The sequence below is a fragment of the Equus asinus genome, chromosome 2, assembly GCF_041296235.1.
Source record: "Equus asinus isolate D_3611 breed Donkey chromosome 2, EquAss-T2T_v2, whole genome shotgun sequence".
NCBI lineage: Eukaryota > Metazoa > Chordata > Mammalia > Perissodactyla > Equidae > Equus > Equus asinus.
In genome coordinates, this window is record NC_091791.1 from 192,085,572 (window position 1) to 192,111,542 (window position 25,971).

The 25,971-nt window shown below is 36.7% G+C and overlaps 1 protein-coding gene across 2 annotated transcripts in view; it reads right to left on the reverse strand.

Annotated features, from left to right (window-relative positions):
• The window catches only part of SOS2 (SOS Ras/Rho guanine nucleotide exchange factor 2), an 88,566-nt gene that overhangs the window by 56,450 nt on the left and 6,145 nt on the right, over positions 1-25,971 (reverse strand). For both annotated transcript variants that reach the window (XM_044765601.2, XM_070504310.1), the window contains exons 2-4: positions 13,189-13,314; positions 11,411-11,542; positions 10,163-10,327 (exon numbers count right to left, since the gene is read on the reverse strand). In XM_044765601.2, coding sequence (XP_044621536.1) covers positions 10,163-10,327; positions 11,411-11,542; positions 13,189-13,314 — 423 coding nt within the window. The remainder of the gene's footprint in view (positions 1-10,162; positions 10,328-11,410; positions 11,543-13,188; positions 13,315-25,971) is intronic.

Sequence of the window (25,971 nt, forward strand, 5' to 3'; positions counted from 1 at the left end):
CAGTTCTAATTTTAATTTTTTGAGGAATCTCCATACTGTTTTCCATAGTGGCTGTACCAGTTTGCATTCCCACCAGCAGTGTATGAGGGTTCCTTTTTCTCCACAACCTCTTCAACATTTGTTACTATCTGTTTTAGTTATTTTTGTCATTCTAATGGGTGTAAGGTGATATCTTAGTGTAGTTTTGATTTGCGTTTCCCTGATGATCAGTGATGATGAACATCTTTTCATGTGCCTATTGGCCATCTGTATATCTTCTTTGGAGAAATGTCTGTTCATGTCTCCAGCCCATTTTTTGATTGGGTTGTTTAATTATTTGTTGCTGAGGTGTGAGTTCTTTATATATTATGGATATTAAGCCTTTGTTGGATGTATTACTTGCAAATATTTTTTCCCAGTTAGTGGGTTGTTTTGTTGTTTCAATCCTGTTTTCCCTTGCCTTGAAGAAGCTCTTTAGTCTCATGAAATCCCATTTGTTTATTCTTTCTATTGTTTCCCTTGTCTGAGAAGACATGGTGTCTGAAAAGATCCTTTTAATACTGATGTCAAAGAGTGTACCGCCTACATTTTCTTCTAGAAGCCTTATGGTTTCAGGTCTCAGCTTTAGGTCTTTGATCCATTTTGAGTTTATTTCTGTGAAATATTTTGTGAAAAAGATTAGTCAATTTTCATTCTTTTACATGTGTCTTTCCAGTTTTCCCAGCACCATTTGTTGAAAAAACTTTCTTTTCTCCATTGTATGCCCTCAGCTCCTTTGTCGAAGATAAGCTGTCCATAGATGTGTGGTTTTATTTCTGGGCTTTCAATTCTGTTCCGTTGATCTGTGCACCTGTTTTTGTACCAGTACCATGCTGTTTTGATTACGGTAGCTTTGTAGTATGTTTTGAAGTCAGGGAGTGTGATGCCTCCAGCTGTGTTCTTTTTTCTCAGGATCGCTTTAGCAATTTGGGGTCTTTTGTTGCCCCATATGAATTTTAGGATTATTTGTTCTACTTCTGTAAAGAATGTCATTGGGATTCTGATTGGGATGGCATTGAATCTGTAGATTGCTTTAGGTAGAACGGACATTTTAACTATATTTATTCTTTCAATCCTTGTGCATGGAATGTCTTTGCATCTCTTTATGTTGTCGTCCATTTCTTTCAGAAAAGCCTTGTAATTTTCATTGTATAGGTCTTTCACTTCCTTAGTTAAATTTACCCTTTTATTATTTTTTATTTTATTATTATTTTATTCTTTTTGTTGTGATTGTGAATGGTATTGTTCTTGAGTTCTTTTTCTGTTAGCTCATTATTAGAGTATAGAAATGCTACTGATTTATGTAAACTGATTTTATACCCTGCAACTTTGCCGTAGTTGTTGATTACTTCTAAAAGTTTTCCAACGAATTCTTTGGGGTTTTCTATATATAAGATCATGTCATTTGCAAACAGCGAGAGTTTCACGTCTTCCCTCCCTATTTGGATTCCTTTTTCTTGCCTAATTGCTCTGGCCAAAACCTCCAGTACTATGTTAAATAAGAGTGGTGATAGAGGGCATCCTTGTCTTGTTCCTGTTTTCAGGGGGATGGTGTTTAGTTTTTGCCCATTGAGTATGATGTTGACTGTGGGTTTGTCATATATGGCCTTTATCGTGTTGAGGTAGTTCCCTTCTACGCCCATTTTGTTCAGAGTTTTAATCACAAATGGCTGTTGGATCTTGTCAAATGCTTTCTCTGCATCTATTGAGATGATCATGTGGTTTTTATTCCTCAGTTTGTTGATGTGGTATATCACATTGGCTGAGTTGCGGATGTTGAACCATCCCTGTATCCCTGGTATGAATCCCATTTGATCATGATGTATGATCCTTTTGATGAATTGCTGTATTCGGGTTGCCAAAATTTTGTTGAGAATTTTTGCATCTATGTTCATCAGCGATACTGGCCTGTAGTTCTCCTTTTTCATGCTGTCCTTGTCAGGCTTTGGTATCAGCGTGATGTTGGCCTCATAGAATGTGTTAGGAAGTGTTCCATCTTCCCTAATTTTTTGGAATAGCTTGAAAAGGATAGGTATTAAATCCTCTCTGAAAGTTTGGTAGAATTCCCCAGGAAAGCCATCTGGTCCTGGGGTTTTATTCTCTGAGATGCTTTTGATTTCTATTTCAATCTCTTTCCTTGTGATTGGTCTGTTCAAATTGTCTGCTTCTTCTTGAGTGAGCTTTGGGAGATTGCAGGAGTCCAAGAATTTATCCATTTCCTCTAGGTTATCCATTTTGCTGGCATATAGTTTTTCATAGTATTCTCTTACAATCCGTTGTATTTCTGCTGAATCTGTTGTTACTACTCCTCTTTCATTTCTGATTTTGTTTATTTGAGCTTTCTCTCTTTTTTTCTTTGTAAGTCTGGCTAGGGGTTTGTCAATTTTATTCATCTTCTCAAAGAACCAGCTCTTTGTTTCACTGATCTTTTCTACTGCCTTTTTTGTTTCAATAGCATTTATTTCTGCTCTGATTTTTATTATTTCTCTCCTGCTGACGTTGGGCTTTGTTTGTTCTTCTTTCTCTAATTCAGTTAGGTGTAGTTTAAGATTGCTGATTTGGGATTTTTCTTGTTTGTTAAGATGTGCCTGAATTGTGATGAATTTTCCTCTTAGTACAGCTTTTGCTGCATCCCATATGAGTTGGTATGGCATGTTATCATTTTCATTTGTCTCCAGGTAGTTTTTAATTTCTTCTTTAATTTCTTCACTGATCCACTGCTTGTTCAATAGCATATTGTTTAGTCTCCACATCCTTGTGCCTTTCTCAGCTCTTTTCTTATAATTAATTTCTGGCTTTACAGCATTATGATCAGAGAAGATGCTTGTTATTATTTCAATTTTTTTAAATTTGTAGAGGCTTGCCTTGTTTCCCAACATATGGCCTATCCTTGAGAATGTTCCATGCGCACTTGAGAAGAACGTGCATTCTGCTTTTTGGATGAAGTGTTCTATATATGTCGATTAAGTCCAACTGTTTTAACTTTTCGTTTAGCTCCACTGTTTCTTTGTTGATTTTCTGTCTGGATGATCAGTCTATTGATATGAGTTGGGTGTTGATGTCCCCTACTATTATTGTGTTATTTTTGATATCTTCTTTTAGGTTTGTTAATAGTTGCTTTATGAACTTTGGTGCTCCTGTGTTGAGTGCATAGATATTTATAAGCATTATACCTTCTTGATGAAGTGTCCCTTTGATCATTATATATTGTCCCTCTATGTCTCTCTTTACCTGCCTTATCTTGAAGTCTGTTTTGTCTGATATAAGTATTGCGACACCTGCTTTCTTTTGTTTGCTATTAGCTTGGAGTATTGTCTTCCAGCCCTTCACTCTGAGCCTCGGTTTGTCCTTGGAGCTGAGGTGTGTTCCCTGGAGGCAACAAATTGTTGGATCTTGTTCTTTAATCCCTTTTGCCACTCAGTGTCTTTTTATTGGAGAGTTCAGTCCGTTTACATTGAGGGTGAGTGTTGATGCATGAGGGCTTAATGCTGTCATTCTGTTGCTCGTTTTCCTGTTTTCCTGTGTTTCCTTTGTTTCTCGTCCTGTGTGTTTTAGCCTACCCATTGACTACTGCAATTTCTCATGCTGGGTTTCTTAGATTTTTCCTTATTTATGTTTTGTGTCTCTGTTCTGTTTTTTAGTTTAGTGGCTACCCTGAAGTTTGTATTCAGAATCTCATGTATAACATAGTCCATTTTCTGGTGGTCTCTTACTTCCTTAGGCTAGACTGTTTCAGTCCCTTTCCTCCTCCCCTCCTAAATTATTATTTTCATCTCTTATTCCAACTTGTGTTGTGAATTTGTGGTTAGAGTGATAAGACTGTCTTTGCTTTGGTGATTTACTTCCCTTTATCCTAATGCTATACTTGAATATTTGCTATCCTATTCAGATTCTATCTGTCTCCCTCCTCTGTGTTTTGTGACCACTTCATCCCTTTTTTTCTTTTTTTCAGGTATGAGAGCCTTCTTGAGGATTTCTTGTAGTGGAGGTCTTGTGACTACAAAGTCCCTTAGCTTTTGTTTGTCTGGAAAAGATTTAATTTCTCCCTCATATCTGAAGCATATTTTTGCTGGATAGAGTATTCTTCGCTGAAGATTTTTATCCTTTAAAGTTTTGAATACTCCAATCTCTCCTAACTTGTAAGGTTTCTGTAGAGAAATCTGCTGAAAGTCTGATAGAGGTTCCTTTGTAGGTTATTTTCTTCTGCCTTGCTGCCCTGAGTTTTCTTTCTTTGTCCTTCATTTTTGCCACTTTTACTACTATATGCTTTGCAGTAGGTCTTTTTACATTGACAAATCTAGGAGATCTGAAAGCTTCCTCCACATACATTTCTCTCTCAATCCCTAGATTTGGGAAGTTCTCTTCTATTATTTCGTTGAGCACACTTTCTGCTCCATTTTCCTTTTCCACGCCCTCAGGAATTTCGATGACTCTTAAGTTGCATTTTCTCATTGAGTCAGCTATTTCTCTGAGATTTTCTTCAGTTTTTTTAAATTCTTAGTTCTCTTTCTTCCTCTTTCTGGAGCCATTTAGCTTGTCTATCTTCGATTATGCTAATTTTCTCCTCTATGGTGTCTACATGGGCATTCAGAGAATCCGTATTTTGTTTTATCTGATCCATTGTATTTTTCATTGCTGGTATTTCTAATTGATTCTTCTTTATAATTTCAATCTCTTTTGTGAAGTAACTCCAGAACTCATTGACTTGTTTCTCTATATTTCCCTTTACTCATTGAATATTTTCATGATAGCTATTTTGAAGTCATCTTCACTTAGTTTACCTATTTCCAAGTCCTCAGGACCTACTTCTGTATTTTTATTGTTTTCCTTTGGGACTGGAGCTTTTATAAATTGCTGGATGGTAGAGAAGCGGTTTTTGCGCATGATGCTATTATTCAGTTGCAGTTACAGCCTGTCACCACTAGATGGGGGTCAAGAGGCTTGCGTTCTGAGCCCTCCACCTTCAGCCCCGATGGGGGCGTGCAGTGTGGGTTGGGGGAGGAGGGGCACTTTCACTCATGCTGACCTGGACTGGATCAGCTCTCGCTCTCTGGTCTCCCGGGGCCCTGGCTTGCTGGGGTCCCCCATGCGAAAGCTTTCCCTGTTAGCAGGTTTCCACTGCACCGGCGGTGGGAGTCCTGGACAATCCCTGGATGCGCGGCCCCTCCCCCGCTGCTTCCCGCACCCGCTCCTTCCTGCACCCGCCTCAGTGATCCCAGTCTCTAGGGGAGGGAGTAAAGTTCTCTCCTACCCCGTTCCAGCTCCTCCGAGGGTGGCTCCAGCCTCTCTGCCTTCCATCGTTTGGCTGCTGTGGGTCTCTGCCAATTTCTGTTATTAGGATTTTTTTTTTGGTTGGAAAGCAGTTGCTCTTTTTGGTTGTAATTTGGAGGGGAGAGAGTCCCACATGAGCTCACACCGCCATGTTGCTGACGTGACCCTTCGTGTCCTTTTTTTTTTTTTTTTGAGGCAGATTAGCCCTGAACTAATGGCTGCCAATCCTCCTCTTTTTGCTGAGGAAGACTGACCCTGAGCTAACATCCGTGCCCATCTTCCTCTACTTTGTATGTGGGATGTCTACCACAGCATGGCTTGCCAAGTGGTGCCACGTCTGCATCAGGGATCCAAACTGGCAAACCCCAGGCTGCCAAAGCAGAACGTGCGCACTTAACTGCTGCGCCACCGAGCCAGCCCCTTTCTTAAACATCAATTTTCCTCTTAAGCACATCTCTTCTATTTTTCCAGCCTGAATATCATTTTCTTTAATAGTGACATGTATAGTACAGGTTGAGTGCCACAATCCTTTCCTGTGATCATCTAACTATCCTCAGCAATCTTTGATGTGTCAGAATACCGCATAATAGTCAAATGTTGCTTTTATTTTTAAATGTAAAGAAAAAAGGTTGATTTCAAGTTCCTGTCTGGCAAATTATACAGATTCCTAGAAATCATTTATTCAAATAGCTTATTAAACAGATGGTTTGTGAGCTCCTGAAATGGTGATCACTAGAAATCAGTTTAGATTTACTAAGCTCATACCATGTCACACTAATCTGATTATTCCATTCACATGACTAGATCCACAAATAAAGGCACCTGGATTCTAGCTAAGCATACAACAGTCTCTTATGACAAACTTGGGATCACGGTAGAAAAGGATGGGCAAACTTATAGCCCACAGGCCATACTGAATTCCATTGCCTGTTTTTGTAAATAAAGTTTTACTGGAACACAGCCCACATTTATTTGTTTACAACTGCCTTCCTGCTACAAGGCAAAGATGACCAGTTGCAAGAGAGACTGTATGGCACACAACCCTAAAATATTAACCCTCTGGTCCTTTACAGAGAGTCTATTAACTTCTGAATTAGACAAGAGGTGAAATAGTAGCTGACTAAAAGACCTTAACGGAAAAAAAGTAGTACTTTATTAACCCAGAAGAACACCTCTAATAACGAATATGAGAAATCTCATACTCTTTTTCAATATTTTTAATAAGTAATTCCAACAAAAACAAAGTTTCTCAGATTTGCAAACCTATAAAAAGCTGAGTGGGATATCTAAAATAGTGAATGACAAAACTAGATTTTTATAACATCGATATGCTGGAGCATAGTCTCTTGAACAACGGTATGAAATTTTCTAGGTATAAATTTGAGTTCAAACTTACATGAAAAAAAATCAACAGCACAAGTTTTTAGAAATCAAAGATATAACACAATAGTACGTCATGTGAAAAATCCTAGGGAGTTTAGACATCTGCAAACTCACTAAGTAAATAGAGTGACATGGATGCCAAATAACTGACGCTCAAATTATAAAAGAATGGCATATAGAACAAGGAAGGTGGGCGTTTCGTTGTACTCAGTGTTGGTCAGACCAAATCCAGACCGTTGTATTGAGTTTTAGAAATGGCAGTCTGAGAGCAGGATTAACAATGGGATCTGAAAAGCTTGTCACATGAAGACTGTTTTTTGAAGTCTTGAAAGGTGAAGATTTAGTACATGGAAAAATGCTTCAGATAACTGAAAGACTTATTCTGAAAAACAGTTTGGTCTTATTCAATGTAGTCTTGAAGACAGAATTAGAATGAATGAATGAAAGTTAATAGAGAAGTTATTTTAACCTTGCACAGGAAAGACATTTCACCTAACTAGAATTTTATAAAAATGAATGAACAGTTTTGTGAGAAATGAGTTTCCCAGTGCCCAAACAGAGGCTATGTGATCACTTGTCAGTTCATTGTGAGGATTCAGTCTCTCTTGTTTCTGAAACTGTGTAATTGTTTAGAATTTAATTGTTTTTGCCTTTAAAAAGAGTCATGGAAAAGGTGAACTTCAAATATAGTATAAAATCTCTCCTTCCCACAGTTCCTCAACAATTTTGTTCAAGGCCAGTGGTGGGGGTGAGCCGGAGAGGAACGGGGCAAATAAGGCAGGAGTCCCTACAGGTGGTGGTGGGAAACGCTGTGACGGCCCACCTCTGGGTGACATAAGGAGGGTGCCTGTAGAGGGGCCAACCTGACACAGGACCCATCGGGGTACTGAGACCGTCCACGAAACGGCACCTTGATGCAGGGTGGTGCAGCCCAAGTGGGTAAGGAGGGCATTTGCATGGGAAGCTGGCCCAGCAGCAGCCCAACACGGGATTGTCAGAACCTGAGTGGGGTAAGGAGAGCGTATACAAAGGGGGGAGAAGGGTTTCTAAGTGAAAATAGGGTTAAGGAGGGTGCCTACACCAGTGGGAGGAGAGAGGCCTGCTGAGAGATTGGTTATATACAGAATAATGATCAAATAAGAAAATACATTAAGAAAAATGGGAGCCAGGTTTTTCGCCATCAGAGAAGGGAGTTACAAATATGAAAAAGGGAAGGCTAAAATGAACCCTGTGGTATTGAATTTGGATTGGAGAGATCTGTGAACTCCTATAAAGACAGATAAGAAATAGACATGTATATATATAATGTATACACACACACACAAATACATATATACAAACACACATATTCCCTAACTCTGGCCTCTAAGAGACGAGAGCAGTGACACTCCAATAGCAATGAGCTCATCTAGCACCCAGATCTTGGTTTCTAAGTATCATTCTCTTCTACCAGGAACCAGAATTTTTAGAAAACAGCTAATTCCAGGCTTGAGCAGCAGGTAAAGAATACGCTGAACCTGGAATGTCTTATGTCAAAAGAGTGTTCAAAGAACAATAAGAACAGAGAAGCCAACTTAAAGGAGCTCCCATTGGACAAATCTGGAACAATTTGAATATCAAAATAAATAAATAATGGGTTATGGTCCATTGAATAAAACAACAATCCATGAGTCCATATTAAAATAAACAAATAAATTTAAAGTGTGATAAGGAACAAGATATTCACACAGTTTCAAAATATTCCACAAAACATTTATTAATTAAAAAAAAGGAAAAGAATACTTCACAGTAGAGAAGCCTGGCACAAAACTCCTTAATCAGATGATCAAAGTGAACATCACCAGTAACATGATGCATCAAAATTGTGTGCCATGTGGGAAAATGCAAGGGGAGAACACAACATCACTTCTATGATATTCCCGCCACAAATCCATAACCTGAATCTAATCAAGAGAAAACATCAGAAAAAACTAAAGTAAAGGGCATTTTAAACAAAAACTGGTGTAATTCTTACAGTGTCAAGGTCCTAAGAGTGAAAGGAAGAATAAGGAACTGTTCCAGACTGAAGCAGGAGAAAAAAGACATGATAACTAAATATTATGATTCTGGACTGGTTCATTTTGCTATAAAAGGACATCATTGGGACAAGTGGCAAAATTTCTATAGGGTCTGAGGATTAGAAGGTATAAGACGTCAACATTAATTTCCTGGATTTTGATTGTCATACCGTGGTTATGGAGGAGTATATTTCTGCTTGTAGGACACACTGCACTATACTGGCAACTTACTCTCAAGCGCAGGACACAGGGCAGTACTTTTATTGTACTTGCAACGTTTCTAAAAGCTTGAGAGAGAAACAAAGTAAAAAAATTTAATCGTAATTTTAGAAGTCAAAATAGAAATAACAAGGAATTTCTACTAGAAAATTTAAGTGAAAAATCCTTTCTGAGACTATGGCACGGCATACGGTACAATGGCTATCAATCATAACCGCACATCAGAATCACCTGGGTGCTTTCAAAAAACTTGAAAACACTGAGGCTTGGCGGTCCCACCAGGCTAAGGAGACCAGAATCTCTGCGGGTGGGATGCAGGCATCAGTCTTCTTTAAAAGCTCCTAGTAATTGTGACGTGCAGTCCAGGTAGAGCACCACCGGCAAGCGCCAGGTCTTGGGGGTCATTCATGCCTACAGGTCTAGTTTAACCATTTTTTCTGTGAGGTGTTCCTGTTCTCCCCCACGTTATAGTCTCCACTGGACCTCTGATTTATTTGTATAATAGCTTTAATTACATTGTACTCCAACTACTTGTTTACAATATTTCTATTTCCCACTAAAATCAATTCCTTCTAACACAGGGGTTGCTGACTTGCTCACTGTTGCATCTTCAATGCTCAGGGCAGTGAGTAGCACATAAGAGGTACTCAAAAACGTTGATTTAAAAAGTAAGAAAAAAAAGAAGGAAAAGTAGAAAGGGAACAAAAGGAGGAGAGAGGAAAATAAAGAATCAATTTCTTTCCCCAGTAGCTTATAGTCAAGGAAGAAGCAAACCAGTAACAAAAAACTATCAGAAGGAAGAAACTTGGGCATTGCCAAGTCTTTTCCTCTCTCCCTGTGCCCCACTAAACTACTGTGAAATCACAGTATGTTTAACAAAACCACTTCTTATACTTAAAAGTATCTGAATACTCCATATATTTTTTCTTTCTAAAAATATGAAACTCAAATTGCTTTTCTTAAAACTGCTTTGATGGTTGGATGTTTCTTCCTGTAGGTAAAAGATTTGTGATGGGGAAAAAAAGAGATTCTCCCCATCAGATGCTGAAAAACTTGGAAATATCATGGTTAGTCTGTAAAGCCAGCATTTTTCTGTCTTCCAATACCAGGAATTACAAAAACTACTAAAATAATCATGTATAAAAAAAGGCGAAGGTAGAAGTGACGTACAATCATTATTATTCAAGTAAAGGTGAAATATCTTTAACACTTACCTTATCTGCACACATTGACACTTTAATGTCCTGCTGAGATATTTCATAATGTCGAATATTAAAAACATAATTACCAGCCAATTTTAAAATATCAGCTGAGATATACTCCAGTACAGCCACAATATACAGGGACACATGGTAGTCCACTTTGTACCCTAAAACCTCCTGCAGAAAAAATAAACAATTTAATTCCAAAAAATGGCACTGTCAAGTAGTAGTTAAACAATTAAAAAAAAATATTTTTTTTAACATTTTATTTTTCCTTTTTCTTCCCAAAATCCCCTGGTACATAGTTGTGTATTTTTAGTTGTGGGTCCTTCTAGTTGTGGCATGTGGGACGCCACCTCAACGTGGCCTGACGAGCGGAGCCAGGTCTGTGCCCAGGATCCGAACCAGAGAAACCCTGGGCCGCTGAAGCGGAGCGTGCGAACCCAACTACTTGGCCACGGGGCCGGCCCTGATACTTAAAAATTTTATTTAACATTCTTGCTTATAAAGAACTTTCTATAAACCATGTCTAAACTTATAGGTGCCACAGGATATAAAATCAGCCACTGGTCCAGCATCAGGGGCTTTTCTTTAGAGAGACATGTGATCTAACAAATCTGCCTTTAGCATCAAAGAGAAGAGAGAGCTGATTCTAATACATAAATCTTGGGCTGGCCTTCACTGAAAACCTCTTAATACCTTGTCCAAAACCCATGTGACAAGTATCTGCTGTCTTCAAGGACCCTGCTTTAACCAGTATCAACAAAGTACAATGGTTTCTATTGGGGGAGGAGGGTCTTGAAATTGCTCCCAAGAGGTATTCAAATCTATGTGCACCAAACATTTTCTATAGGCAAAAGAATATTCCCTAGCCTACTTTTCCAATGTACATAAAAATATATGTAATAAATAAATTTAAAAACAGTTCTGAACTGACAGTAGCTTTTGACATTCTGTATTTTCTCAATCAACAAAAGGTTGAAAACCAGTCAGGGCTAGCAGTCATCAGAAGATGCTACAAAGATGCATTAATGCTTATCATTAACTTTTAATATTATTGAAAGGCAATCTGATTTTATCAAAGCATATTTATTTTTACTTTGGACACCTATTAAGAAATACGTGTACGTATATATGTGTATGTACAAGTATACACACATGCAAGTGCACACACACAGTAACACAGACCATGCCATATAAACACTATATAAAGTATTTTTTGTTACGAAGAACTTCCTCAATGTTTAAGTTTTTTATTACCTTCAATGAAGGATGGATTTTGTCCACAGGCAGTAAGAGAGGGTGTCTTCGTTTTCGTTTCTCTATGGCGGATTGTGCATCAGCAATAGCCCATTTATCAATTGGATGCGGAAAGGTCTTTTGAACTCGTTCCTGTTCAGATTACAGCAGTATTATTGTTAACAGAAGTGCTCATCAAAGAAAATTCATACAAAATTAAACTTTATCAGCATCCTTAATGCTAGCAGATAACAGTGATATAACATGTTCTGATTCCTGTAATAATTTTTCTAATGAACTTTTTTTTAGAAAAAAATACCAAGAGGACTATCAAGATTTTTCCACATAATTCCCATGGGTAAAGAAAAAAGTTTAAGTGTAAGCATAATTAAGATGGAACTGGAAACAGTAAAAAGTAATAACTTTAGGAGAGATTAAAGCTAGCACAAAATACTCTATCGGTGGTTTCACAGTAAGGTTTCTAGGGTTAAAATTTACCTGGCAGGAGTTGTTAACTCATTAGCAATTATTATCCAGTTACTCTCTTTTTGCTAATCTTAGAGCTTCAAATATAGAGAAGAATTTTTAAAAGAAGAGAGATCATGTACCTCTTAGAGGATCAAGTGGGTACGGAGCTCAGAATGGCTTAAGCAAATACAAGGGCTTGGCAAAAAGAACGCAAGCCTTTTAAGTTACTACTATGGTTCATCTAATCTCAAATTTAACCAGTGATTGGCATGAACAATAACTAACAACATCCAATTTAGCAGGACTTCCTATTTCTAAAATTATATTCTCAGCTTTGAGTATATTTAAAAATATGCTTTTATTATATTTATTTAATGTCCAACTCTTACAACAGAGAATAGAGAAACAAATGCTTTAACTCCCAGAGTCCCTGAAAATCTTAATAGCTCAATTACTCCAAACTGAGATTTTCCTTCACACTAGTAGTCACTGCCTTATTATAGAAACAATTTTCAAAAGAAAGGTGATATAAAGAGTATAGCAACAAAAGTAATTTAAGATTTTATTTTCCATTTTTCTCCCCAAAGCCTCCCAGTACATAGTTGTGTATTTTTAGTTGTGGATCCTTCTAGTTGTGGCATGTGGGATGCCGCCTCAGCATGGCTTGATGAGCAGTGCCATGTCCGCGCCCAGGATTCGAACCAGCGAAACCCTGGGCCGCTGAAGCTGAGTGCACAAACTTAACCACTTGGCCACGGGGCCAGCCCCAACAATAGTAATTTTTGAAAACTGTGATACATATTTCTAAAAATCTAAAAATACTCCCATGTAACCAAGCCAAAACAAGTATTTTCGCATTAATTCACACATAATCTTTAGAGGTATACATATATGTATTTTCCAACAATGAGTAAATATCCGTAAGATTTATACTAGTCCTTTATTGAGATAACATTTATATGCAGTAAAATGCACAGATCTTAATTGTACAATTCAGTAAGTTTTGAAAAATGCTTATACCTGGGTAACCAGCACCCTAATCAAAATACACAACATGTCTATCATCTCAATCTCTACCCCTCATAGGCAGCCACCATCCTGATTTCTATCACCATTAATTTCAGCTGTTTCTGCACTTCATATAAATGTATCATACAGTATGTACTCTCTGAGATCTGGCTTTTTTTGCTCTATAGAAGGTCTGTGAATTGTACCTGTTATTGGGCCTACCAATAGTTCTTTTCCACAATTTAGAATGATAGAGATTTAGATACAAAAATTAATTTGCACAGTGGTTCAGTGGCTTTTTGAAATAACAAAGTAGTTTTTACCTCCACATCTTGAACAGTCCTTGGCTGAGCCATGCATAATTTATTAAGCAGTTGAAAAATCAGCTCTTCAATGTAATAGAGAGATTCTTCATTAGCTGAGAGATTGGGATGTACCTGCTCCTGAACCTTTAAAAAAAAAAGTTCTCAGTTAAAGTACAGGCAAAATAATATTTATTGAACAAAAATCAGAGAACCTTATATATAACTAATACTACTTTATTAGAATGGTTACTCAAATATAGACAGAAAACACAAAAAATGAACAAAAAACCCTGTCTTTGTTGGTCTCTATAAACTTTTCTTAACCCACAGTGCAGTGGTTCTCAAACTTCTCTGGACTATGAAATTCTGTTGAAAGCCATAGGTCCCTTCCTCCCTACCACCAAAAAGTACATACACATAAAATATTCTACACAATCTCAGTGGAATCACAGATACTTGGAAATTAACCAACAGATCTACTAGAAGTCTACAAACACTGTCATGACTCCCAGCAACAGAGGCTCTCTGAATAACCATACCACTTTACGCATTACAGAGCTGCTCTGGGAAGTAACCGCTAGTCCGCTTCCCCTCACAATGCTACATGCCCCTTGTTGTCATCATGTGGCTGTGCTGAGCCTTCTTTGTTGTTAAATTCTTTAAAGTTAGAACCTACTAATCTGTCCTAAAAAATAACCCAGTCGAACTAGATATGAGGAATAAGGAACAAATATGGCCGAGCACATATGGTAGGTGTCATGCAAAATCTGTTGAATGACTGAACTAAGTATTGCTCTAACTTTTTATTCCATGCTATTAGAAGGATATCAGTGTCACTGACATAAAAATTAGGATATCAGTGTCACTGACATAAAAATTAACAGAAAACTTAAAACAGTCTCCAAGTTTTGAAAAACTGAATCAGTAATTAAAAACCTTCCCACAAAGAAAATAGCATGAAGCTGAAGCTGTCTACTTCATCTAAATTCTCAAAATTTAGCCTAACACTGTTCATTACAGCCTCTTGTATTTTGTAAACCCCTAGGATCTAGAGGGCAGACTTTCTTTCATTCCTAATACCAGTTACACATGTGTTCATTTTCTCTGATCCGTCTCTTAGAGGTTTATCAATCTGATTAATCTTTTCAAGAACTGGGCTAGGCTGATCTTTCCTATTTTATGTTAGTTTTATACTTCATTTATATCTGCTCATCTTCATTTTTTCTTCTGCTTGTTAGTTCTTTTTTCTAACTTCTTGAGATAGATACTTAGCTCATTATTTTTCAACATTTCTTCTTCTGTAATATGTATATTTCTCTAAGAATTACTTTTGTAAAAAACCCACAGATTTTGACATGGAATATTTTTTTAAATCATCCAGTTCAAAATAGCTTCTAATTTCCATTATTGTTTCTTCTTTGACCTTTAGAATTTAAAAGTATGCTTCTTAATTTCTAAACATATGGGATTTTTTTAAAGTCTTTTTTTTTTCTTTTCTTGCTGATTTCTAGAATAATCACATTGTGGTCAGAAAACATACTTTCTATGATTTCACTTTTCTGACATTTATTGATACTTGCCTTTATAGCTCATTATATGGGCCTTAGATGGCTTCACTAACAAACTCATCAAACATTTAAGGAAGAAATGCAATAATCTAAAGCAAACTTTCCCAGAAAATGAAAAAAGAAGAAGACTTCCCAACTTATCTTGAGGCTAGCCTTGATAGAAATAGTCAAAAAGAAAGATAAATATTATAGGCCATTTTCACTCATGAACCTAGAAACAAAAGCCTAAATAACATATCAACTAACAAAATTCCATAATATATTTAAAAAACTATACAACACAACCAAGTTTGGTTTATCCCAGGAATGTAAAGGTTTAATGTCGGAAAATCAAGCAAAGTAATTCACCATGTTAACAGATAAAAAAAGAAAAATAATATGATCTCAATAGATGCAGAAAAGCATCTAAAAAAATTCAACATTCATTCATAGTAAAATCTCCCAATGAACTTATTACTTAATTTGGTGAAGGATACCTAGAAAAAAGCTATAATAAACAGCATAGATAATGGTGAAATAGTGAAAGCTTTCCTTTTGAGACCAGGAAAAAGGCAAGGATACTCGCTGTTATCATTTCTATTCCACATTGTACTGGAGGTCCCGGCCAGCACAGTACAGCAAGAACAAGAAGTAAACATATAAGAATTAGAAAGAAAGAAACAAATTTACACGATTTGATTGCCCATTGTGACAGTTAATTTTATGTGTCGACTTGCCTGGGCCACAGGGTGCCCAGACATGCATTTGGTTAAACATTATTTCTGAGTGTGCCTGTGAGGGTGTTTCTGGATGAGATTAACATCCGAATTGGCAGGCTGAGTAAAGCAGAGTGCCTTCCCCAATGTGGGTGGGCCTCAAGCAGTCCCTTGAAGGCCTGAATGGAATAAAAGCCTAAGTAAGAAAGAATTCCTTCTCTCTGCCTGACTGTCTTTGGGCCACGATTCTGGGCTTCTGTCTTTGGACTGGGACTAGAAGTATACCATCAGCTCTCCTGGGTCTCCAGCTGACTGACTGCGCATCTTGGACTTCTCTGCCTCAGAGAAAGAGAGGGAAAGAGAGGAAGTTTGTGTGTGTTTCTGTTTCTCAGGAGACCCCAGACTAATATATCTGTGAAGAAAAATCAAAAATATTGTACAAATTATTTTAATTAATAAAAAAGTTTTACTTCTATGTAACAGCAACAAAGTTAGAAAATAAAAGTTAAAAGTACTATCATTTACAATAGAATAAAAAAATATTTCAGGTACCTTGGAACAAATCTTACAAAAGAAGTATAAGACTCCTAGGGAGAAAACTATAGACTCCAAGAGAAAGTAAAGATTTAAGTAAATAATACGACGTTCATGAATTATCAGACTTAATATTGTAAATATATCAATTCTCCTCAAACTAATCCATGGAGTTAATAAAATCAGAGTCAAAACCAAAAAAGTTGTTTTGCTGTAACTGACAAGATAATTGCAAAACTTATATGGGAATGCAAAAGGTTAAGAAAATCAGTCATACACTCTTAAAGAAGCACAAGTACTTGCTCCAATCATTATTGGGATTTACTACAAAGCTACAGTAATTAAGAATATGATATTAGTATAATGATAGACAAACAGATGAATGGAACAGGAGAGAGAGGACAGAAACAAGCCCACAGGTATATGGACCCTTGATTTTCCACAAGATGGCACTAAGAACCAGGAGGGTGGGCGGGTGTCATGAGAAGGTGGGGGAAGTGGATGAATAGTGAACAACTGGATACCCATATGGGGAAGAATGAAACTCAACTCTTATTCACAGTTTACACAAAAATGAATTCTAGTTGGATTTTTTAGACCTATTAAATAAATAGACCTAATAAAATTCTGATGATATAAAGCAAGATAATATCTTCACGACCTCAGGATAGGAAATGATTTCCTAAACAGGACATGAAAATTACTACCTATAAAGGAAAGGACTGATAAACAACTACATTAAAATTTAAAACTTATGTTCATCAAAAGACACTTTTAAGAAAATATAACAAAAGGATTCACAACCAGAATACATAAAGAATTCCTAAAAATTCAGCAGGAAAAAGACGCTAAAAATCCCAATAGAAAAAATGGGCAAAAATACTTAAACCAGCACTTCACAAAAGATGAAATTCAAAAGGCCAATAAATGTGGAAAGGTGCTCTAGCTCTTGAGTAATCAAGAAAATGCAAATTAAACCACAATGAAAACTGTTACCACTTACCGGACAGCAAAACTAAAAAGTCTGATAATACCAAGTATTGGTGATTATGTGGAACAACGGGAACTCTCACACTGCTACTGGAGTGTAAAATGGCTTGATCACTCTAGAAAAGTTTGCCATTATCTACTAAAGTGCAAGATATGCCTACCCTGTAACCCAGCAATTCCATTGGTGGAGAGAGAGAGACAGAGAGAGAGACAGAGAGCAAGTGACAGAGAGAGAGAGAGAGAGAGAGAGAGAGAGGGAGGGAGGGAGAGAGAGAGAGAGAGGGAGAGAGAGAGAGAGATGCCTTAGGGCTATGTAGTCCAACAGAGTAGACACCAGCCATATGTGGTTACTGACACCTGAAACGTAACTCCACTGAACTGAGACGGGCTGTACATATAAAATACACAACAGATGTCCAAAACTTAGTATAAAAAACAATGCCAAATATCTCAGTAATTTTATATTAATTACATCCTGAAATGATTAGATTTATTGGGTTAAACAAAATATATTATTAAAATCAATTTCATCTGTTTCTTCTTACTTTTTTAATGTGGCTATGAGAAAATTTAAAAGTATGTATGTGGCTTACATTATATTTATATTGGACACAATTGCTCTAGAGAAATAAGCACACATGTTTACGAGGAGACATGTACAAGTAGGCGCATAAATAACGCCCTCAAACTGGAGAGAAACTCAAATATCCATCTAGAGTACAACAGATATATTGTGGCATATCCACACAATGGAATACTGCAAAAAAAAAAAAATTAAAAAAGGAAATTAAAGCTACATAAAACGTGGCTATATCTTCAAAATAATGTTGGCAGAAAGAAGGCAGATAAAAATACATATAAACGGGATTCTCTTCACAAAGTTCCAGATCAGACGAAATTAAACTGCAATGTTCAGGGACACAAGCTTGGAGAGTAAGACTGTAAAGAAGAGCAAGGCAGTGATGGCCACAGAAGTGGTCACCTTCTGGAGAGACCCACTGAGAAAAGTGCTAAAGAGGTGTTCCTTAAATTGCATATTTATGTTTTATGCATTTTCTGGCTGTGTGTTACACTTCACCATAGATAAGGTTTTAAAAAGTTAGAGAATCATCTAGCAAACAGAAAATCGAGAGATGAAATTATCAATAAAATAAGTCAAAAGTCCCAGCTCGATGAATAAACTTAAAACGTCAGAACACTGGAGACAAAGAGGATATCCAAGAAGCTTAGGGTGAAGGGAGGAAGCAGGTCGTCTACAAAGAAGTAGACATTACACAAGCTCCAGACTTCAACAGCATCACCAGAAGCTGGAAGGCAATGATCTCCGACCTAGAATAAGGTCCTAGCAAACTATCAACCAAACGTCATGGTAAAATGAAGACATGCTTACATACAACAAGGTCAACAACTGTATCTCCCACACATCCTTTCTCAGGGAGCTTCTATAGTTTGTACTACACTAAAACTAGAGTATAAACCAAGAAAGAGAAAAATAGGAGGTACAGGAAATAAAGGAACCAATACAGAAGAATGGCCAAGAGAATGCCCAGGATGAAGTGAAGGGACATTATAAGATGAGAGCTGTACAGCAGACATAAAGGTTACCCGTCCAGATGGAGCAGGTCAGAGGCTCTGGGAGGAAACGTCTCAAGACAATGATAGAGCATCTGATGGATCTAAAAATCTTGAGAGGATATTTAGACAACTGGTAGTTTGAGCCTGAATTAATAAGTACACAGAAAACCACACAAACAAGAATATAAGACAATTATTAAATCCAGTAAAAGTAAACGGTTAGGTAAGAAAGAAAGAGTGGTTTAACTATAAATAGCATTTACAGTCGTATAATGCAAACTCTGAACACTGACCCAACCAAAATTAAGATGCAACCACGGGGTTGGGGGAAAGGCAGGAAGTATGCGGGTGTGGACAGAGGGGGGAACGTATATGTGTATTAAAAAACATTAAATCCTTACCTTTCATGGTAGGAAGTCAACAGAAAATGCCCAGAACAGAAAAATCAGGAAGTAGCAATAAAAGTACTTTTCTCCCTTAGAGATGCAGAATACTGAAACGAATCACTTTGAAAAGTTAAAAGTGACTGTCTCTAGAAAGCAGAAACTTTTGTGAATAGGGAGGAGGTGCTGCTATTTTTCATAACAAGTCTTATAGAGCCAGTTATCTTTTTATCTGCATGAATAATGTTGATAAAATACAAACTAATTTATAAGGAAACATGATTTGAAGTACAAAGGTGGGAAAGAGAAAGGAGTCATGAAACCCATACAATAAGTAAAAATCACTTTTAGAAGTTTGGATAAGAAGTGTTTAAGGCAGTTGGAAATTCATATAGGATCAACATCCAAAAAGCCAAGCTTTACTATATATATACATATATATACACGTTTTTGTTTTGTTTTGTTTTTTGTGAGGAAGACTGACCCTGAGCTAACATCTGTGCCAATATTCCTCTATTTTATATGTTGGACGCCACCACAGCATGGCTTGATAAGCGGTGTGTAGGTCTGTACCTGGGATCCAAACCCATGAACCCCAGGTTCCCAGGCCACCGAAGCAGAGTGAACGAACTCAACCACTACGCCACTGGGCCAGCCCCACAATATATATTTTTTTTATAAATTCAAAATAGTTTGGGGGAAGTAAATATTTCCTCTTACATCCTGTGCTTCTTTAACATGACAAGAGGAAACAGTCACATCTTACCACGTATTTCTATTAGATCAATAGAATAAAAAAAGACTTTCCTTTTTTAATATAAAATAAACATTTATATTGGAAGCTCAGCAGTAGAATTCGTAAGGCTGTTTCTTATAACATCCTTCCATAAAAGCCAAGGGCCTTACTCAGTGAAAGTCACTGTGCACGAGAATTAAGATGTGTAACCGGGATGGATATTTTTTCTGTGATTATGATTTTAATAAATAACCTACAAAGCAACTTTAACATTAAGCATCAAAGTTTCTTATGCTGAACTTCTTGCATGTTAAAATCTCACCCACAAATACTAAGAGGACATCAAGATGACAATGAATGATACCCATAATTGGCACTTTCACAGTGTCTACCATCTCAGCTCCCTAAGAGACAGTGAACATAAAATGAACACAGCAGAACAAACTCATCTATCATATTTTTTCTGAAAGACTAGTCAGAAAAAGAGCAATTAAAATAATTTTCAGTCTTTAACAGTAGATTAACAAGTCAGACCTGTATTTTAGTTACACCATATTTTCAAAGTGCCAGAAGGTATTTCCTTACACATACACTGTAAACAGAAGAGCCACAATACTATAGATTCATGCACAGACAAATACAAAAGCATTAAACTTTATTTTTTACCCTGATAAACACTAGATTTGACAAGTTTCAGAAAAGTTATTTCCTAATTTGTACTTTTCAGTTCTCCATATTTACAATCAAATAAAAAAATCTTGCTAACGCATTTGTTCAATCAACTAACATTTGAGTTTCTGGTAAAGTGTAGAAATAAACCCCTTTGGCTACACAGTCTGACTGACATTTATTTATGCCAAAGTCTTCACTTCAGTGCCAAGGTTTCTGCAAGGATGCAAATGTCTCAAACATCAATTAAGAATATTGGAAGTCTTTTTTGTTATGAAAGAGTTAAAATTCAATTTAAAAAGAAAAAGCAGCAAATTTCATTCTAAAGATAAACACTAACAACTACAAAATACTGCTGATAGAAATTTTAAAAGAAGAGAGAAATTTTATGTGTTGGAAGATTCAATATTGTTAAGATGTCAATTCCTCTCAAATGATCTATAGATTCCACACAACCCCAATAAAAATTCCAGCAGGTTTTTTGGTAGAAATTGATATCCTGATTTTAAAATCCGTATAGAAATACAAAGGTCCTAGAATAACCAAAATGACTCTGAAAAAGAACAAAGTTGGAGGGCTAAAACCACCTGATTTCAGTAATTTTTATAAAGCTACAATAATCGAAACAGTGTGGCACTGACATAAAGACAGGCAAATAGATCAATGGAACAGAAGAGAATCCAGAAATAAAACCACACATATACAAATGATTTTTGATAAAAGTGCAAAGGCCTTTAGCAAAGGAGAAAAGATAGCCTTTGCAATAAATGATGGTAGAACCACCAGATATTCATATGCAAAAAAACCCACATAATATATACAAAATTATCTCATCATATACAAAAATTAACTCAAAGAGATCATATATCTAAATGTAAAAATGAGAACTATACTACTTCTAGAAGAAAAAACAGGAGAAAATTTTTGCAACTCTGGCTTAACCAAAGATTTCTTAGAAATGACACTAAAGGCACAGTCTCTAAAAAGTCAAATGGATAAGGTAGACTTCATAAAAATTTAAAACTTCCACTCTTCAAAAGATAAGAGAATAAAAAGACAATCTACAGACTGGAAGAAAATCTTTGTGGAGCATATATCTGATACAGGATTTATATTCAGACATATAAAGAACTCTCAAAACTCAACAATAAGAGAACAAACAATAAAAATGGGCAAAAGATCTGAACAAACACGCCAACAAAAAAGATATATAGATGACAAATAAGAACATGAAAGATGCTCAACATTATTAATCATTAAGGAAATGCAAATTAAGACCAAAACAAGATATCAGTACACACCTATTAGGATGGGTAAAATTAAATACCAAGTGTTGGCGGGAGGAACTGGAACACTCATACATTGCTGGTGGGAATGCAAAACTGTATAACAGTTTTTAGATGGAAAACAATTTGATAGTTACTTAAAAAGTTAAATATATACCTACTATCTGATCCAGCTACTCTGTGGTAATTACCCGAGAGAAAAGGAAACATACTGCCACGCATAGACTTGTAGACAAATCTTCAGAGCATCTTTATTTGTAATAGCCAAGATCTGAAAACCAAATGTACATCAATAGGTGAATGGATAAAGAGTGGTACAGCCAGACAACGGAATACTACTGAGCAATAAAAAGGAATGAACTATCGATCTATGCAAACATGGATGAATCTCAAAATAATTATGCTGAGCGAAAGCAGCCAGACAACAAAAGAGTATATACTGCATGAGTCCCTTACTATAAAACTCTGGAAAATGCAATCTACAGGCAGGGAAAGCACATCAGTGACTGATTGAGGATGAGGAGTGGGGAGGGGTGGGAGGGAGAAACATAGAGAGTCAAGAGGAAATTTATGGGGCTGAAGGATACACTCAATATCTTTATTGTGATGGTTTCACTGATACATGCATATATAAAAACTTATCAAATTGTACATTTTAAATATGTGCAGTTTATTGTACGTCAACTATACTCCCAAAAAGTTGTTAAAATAATATAAAAATATAATATTGTGAGGTGGGATTTTTCTGATCAGGGTGTATAATCAAGAATCGAAACCACATTGTACGCTATAAACCCACTAAGGTCAGGAACTATTTCTTACATTTTTGGTTTCCTCCTATTTCCTCACCCCTTTATTCCTGACACCCGCATAACCTAATGCCATGCCTCACATAAAGAAAGCACTCACTAAATACTTGTTAAATCAATAAATTCAAGGTAGCAAGCAGATTTCTTGGCCTAACTGAAATCTGGGGACTGAGAAAAAATTAAGAACTCCGTGAAATTTGTTATTACTTCACAGGATACATACCTGGAGACTCCATTTCCCACAGGTCATAAATGAGGGACTCGCGCTCTTTGCTCCTCTATTCCTACTGTCTGTGAATATTCACTCCTCACTTACAGTCAGTGCTGTTTATCAGGTGCTTTCTTGATGGGTTTTCAATGCAGATTTATTTAAAATGCAGGTAAGTACAGGCCAAGAATCCCATTTTATTTAGCTCAACACTCAGGTGAGGGCTAACCATAAAATAATCTAAACATGTAAGAAAGACCACTAGCTGAGGCTAAAAACTGTCATCATTAAAATGTCCCCTGACTGGAATGAAATGGCAAAGATCTGTGAGCACCCTCCCGGACAGGCAGCCCATCAGCCTGCCAAGCCAAGAAGCAGCAGGTTGGATCCGTGGTTCCCAACCTGTTCCAGTGGGAGAGCATCTGGAAGTCACAGCGCTCTTAGCAGAACATGAAGTATTAAGATAGTTACACTTCATCATAGTAAGCAGGAAAAATGACTATAAAACTTAAAACTATAGGCAAGTTCGTAAGAAAAAACAAAAAGTATCATAAGCTGTTTTCCCTGTAAAACCTCTCTATCTCTAGTCCATTTATTTTACAATCTTCCACTACTCACTACGAAGTAAACTGCAGCAGGCAGGCACCACAGACTTAAGAAAAGCTTACGAGAGAAAAATAAAATTAAAAAAAATAATATTGGCTTTTTTTCTGTGAACTGGGAAAAGATCACTATTACCAAATACATTGTATTCAAAGTTTAAGACTCCCTAGGCCAAATCCCTGCCCTTCAGCACACTACCAAAACTACCAGAGGCCGGCTCTCCGAGATCTGCCTCCAGGAGGGAAGTGTTCCCACCTGCCTTCACCAGTGCCCTCCTCCCACTTCACTGAGGAAAGGCAGATCTCTTACCTAGCCTGAATTTCACCATGCTGTGTTGCCCTGGGGTGCAATAAATTAATTAATTCTAGGACACTAAACAAAGAGACAATTATAAATATTTTTCATTTAAGTACCTTGCTTCTTTCTCTCCCAGACTATTGTCAAAAAACACATCCTGATGAGGTGAAAAGATCATGAGAACAAAGAAAAGAAAGCAACTTTAAGAAATACTAAAGGCAACATTACCTTATTTCATTCAGCAGAAAAAATTCGAAACAAGTTTTCACATCTTATCTATCTTTCTATCCTACAATTAGAATTCAGAAGTGAGATGGTTGGCATGTGACACGTACTAACATATTCATTTGAATTGAAAAAATTAAGTCAGACTTTGTTGGAAAGAAGATAAATAGGATTAGGCTGGTTGGCTTGACAATTAAAACTGACCTTACCAATTAGGTTATGTGGTGGATATTTTCCGTAAAATGAAAGACTGTGATAGGCAGAATTCTAAGGTCGCCCCCAAGATTCCCACCCAAAGTATACAAGCCCTATATACTTCTCTTCCCTTGAGTGTGGGCAGGGCCTGTGACTATGATGGGATATCACTCCTGTGATCAGGTTATCATATATGGCAAGGCTGACTAAGGTCTGTAATCAGTTGACTTTGAGTTAATCAAAAGGGAACTTATCCTGGGTGGACCTGACTTAAATCAGGTGAGGCCTTTAAAAGAGGGTCAAGAAGTGAGACAAGAAACAGCAGCAAATGCATTGCTGTTGGCCACGAAGAAGCAAAGTGACATGTTACAGGGAGGGTCATGTGGCAAGGAGTGGTGGCAGGCTCTAGGAAGCTGAGGGCGTCAAGAGATGCAACTGCAAAGAAATGAATTCTGCCAACCACCACGTGAGCTTGCAGAAGGACCCTAAGCCTCAAACGAGACCACAGCCCCAGCCAAAACCTTGGTTTCAGCCTGTGAGACCCTGAGCAGAGAACCCAGCTAGCCGCACCTGGACTTCCAACTTGCAGAGACTGTGAGGACAATCGTGTGCTGCACTAAGTCACCGGGTTTCTGACCACTGGTGACGCAGCAACAGAGAACTAATACAATGAGCTAAATCTGTGATCAAGAATTCAATGAAAATGTTTAAAGAATGTGATACGGTAAGATACATTTATCAATAACTATTATCAAGGATAAGGTGTACTGAAGTTAATACTGTTTTTATTTTCTCAATCTTTCTTGGATATATCAGACTAAACAAAGTACCTCTAAGTTTTTTTTGTTAGTGAAAAACGAACAGTTCTAATTATTACTCATTTGACAAGTTCTGGAAAAGCTAGAAAATGAAAAAGCGAATAACTCTAAAGACCAGGTAACAAATCATTTTGCAAGTCAGGTGGTTTCCAACTTTTTGTCTTAAACAAAATTAAAGAACCTAAAAGAGTTGCTGGCTGAAAGATCATTAAGAATCATGTTTTTGATAGATCACAATATAATTTTTGGCATACAATTTGAAAGAAGCTTTAAAAATGAGTTTGCTTCAAATTTTTCTTCTGTTTCTGTTAACAATGGTTCTCAGGGCTTACATCTACAGAAACGGAAAACAGGAATAGAACTGGTGCTGAACCCTGGTCACTCCAGCAAGACCCTGTCTCATTCTAGCAACAAGTAATATTCACCCATGAAATATGAACTAATTTAAAAACAAACAGCTTCACAGATGTCATTAAGTAATGCATATTCAATAAAGCTTTATGATTATTATTTTTCAAAATTCATGACATTTACATTCTTTTGATCAACATGTCCTACTAATAATTCAACCCAAAAAAAGGTTTTAAAGCTCTAAAGGTTTTAAAAATTTCTCACTGGAGCATTTTAAAAAATGCAATAGACTTTTGTTGCAAAGAAGTGTAAATACAAAGGAGGGGGTCAAAGACTTAAACATAAAAATATTATATTAGAATAGAATTACATGGGGGAAGTGGAATGAAAAGTTCACAGGAAAAGAAGAGTGATATAAAACTTCCAACTGTTAAAAAAGCACTGTCATGTATATTTTAATAGGATGAATGGTGAGTCTCAAATTGTTATGGTACTTAGATTTCATTGGATACATTTAAAAGACTGATGAACTATTAGTATTTAGAACACATATAAAATTACATCCTCTGCAACTATTTGAATTTAAAGATGAAAACTTTTAGATGTCAACATAAAAATGTGCAAATTTTTAAAAATTCATTTGGCGATACACAGAAAAAAAGTTAGAAAACTCCTAATTTAGGAGAAAGAATCAAGACTGTGTTGACTAGACATGAGCCTAGTGTGAGAGGGAAGAGAAGGACATGATGAGGTTTCTGGCTTGAGAACTGAGTCTATCATTTATACTGGAGACGCAGTTCATGGAAGATGATGATAAGCTTGGACTGGGTCATGCTGCGAATGTCTACATAGGAATGTC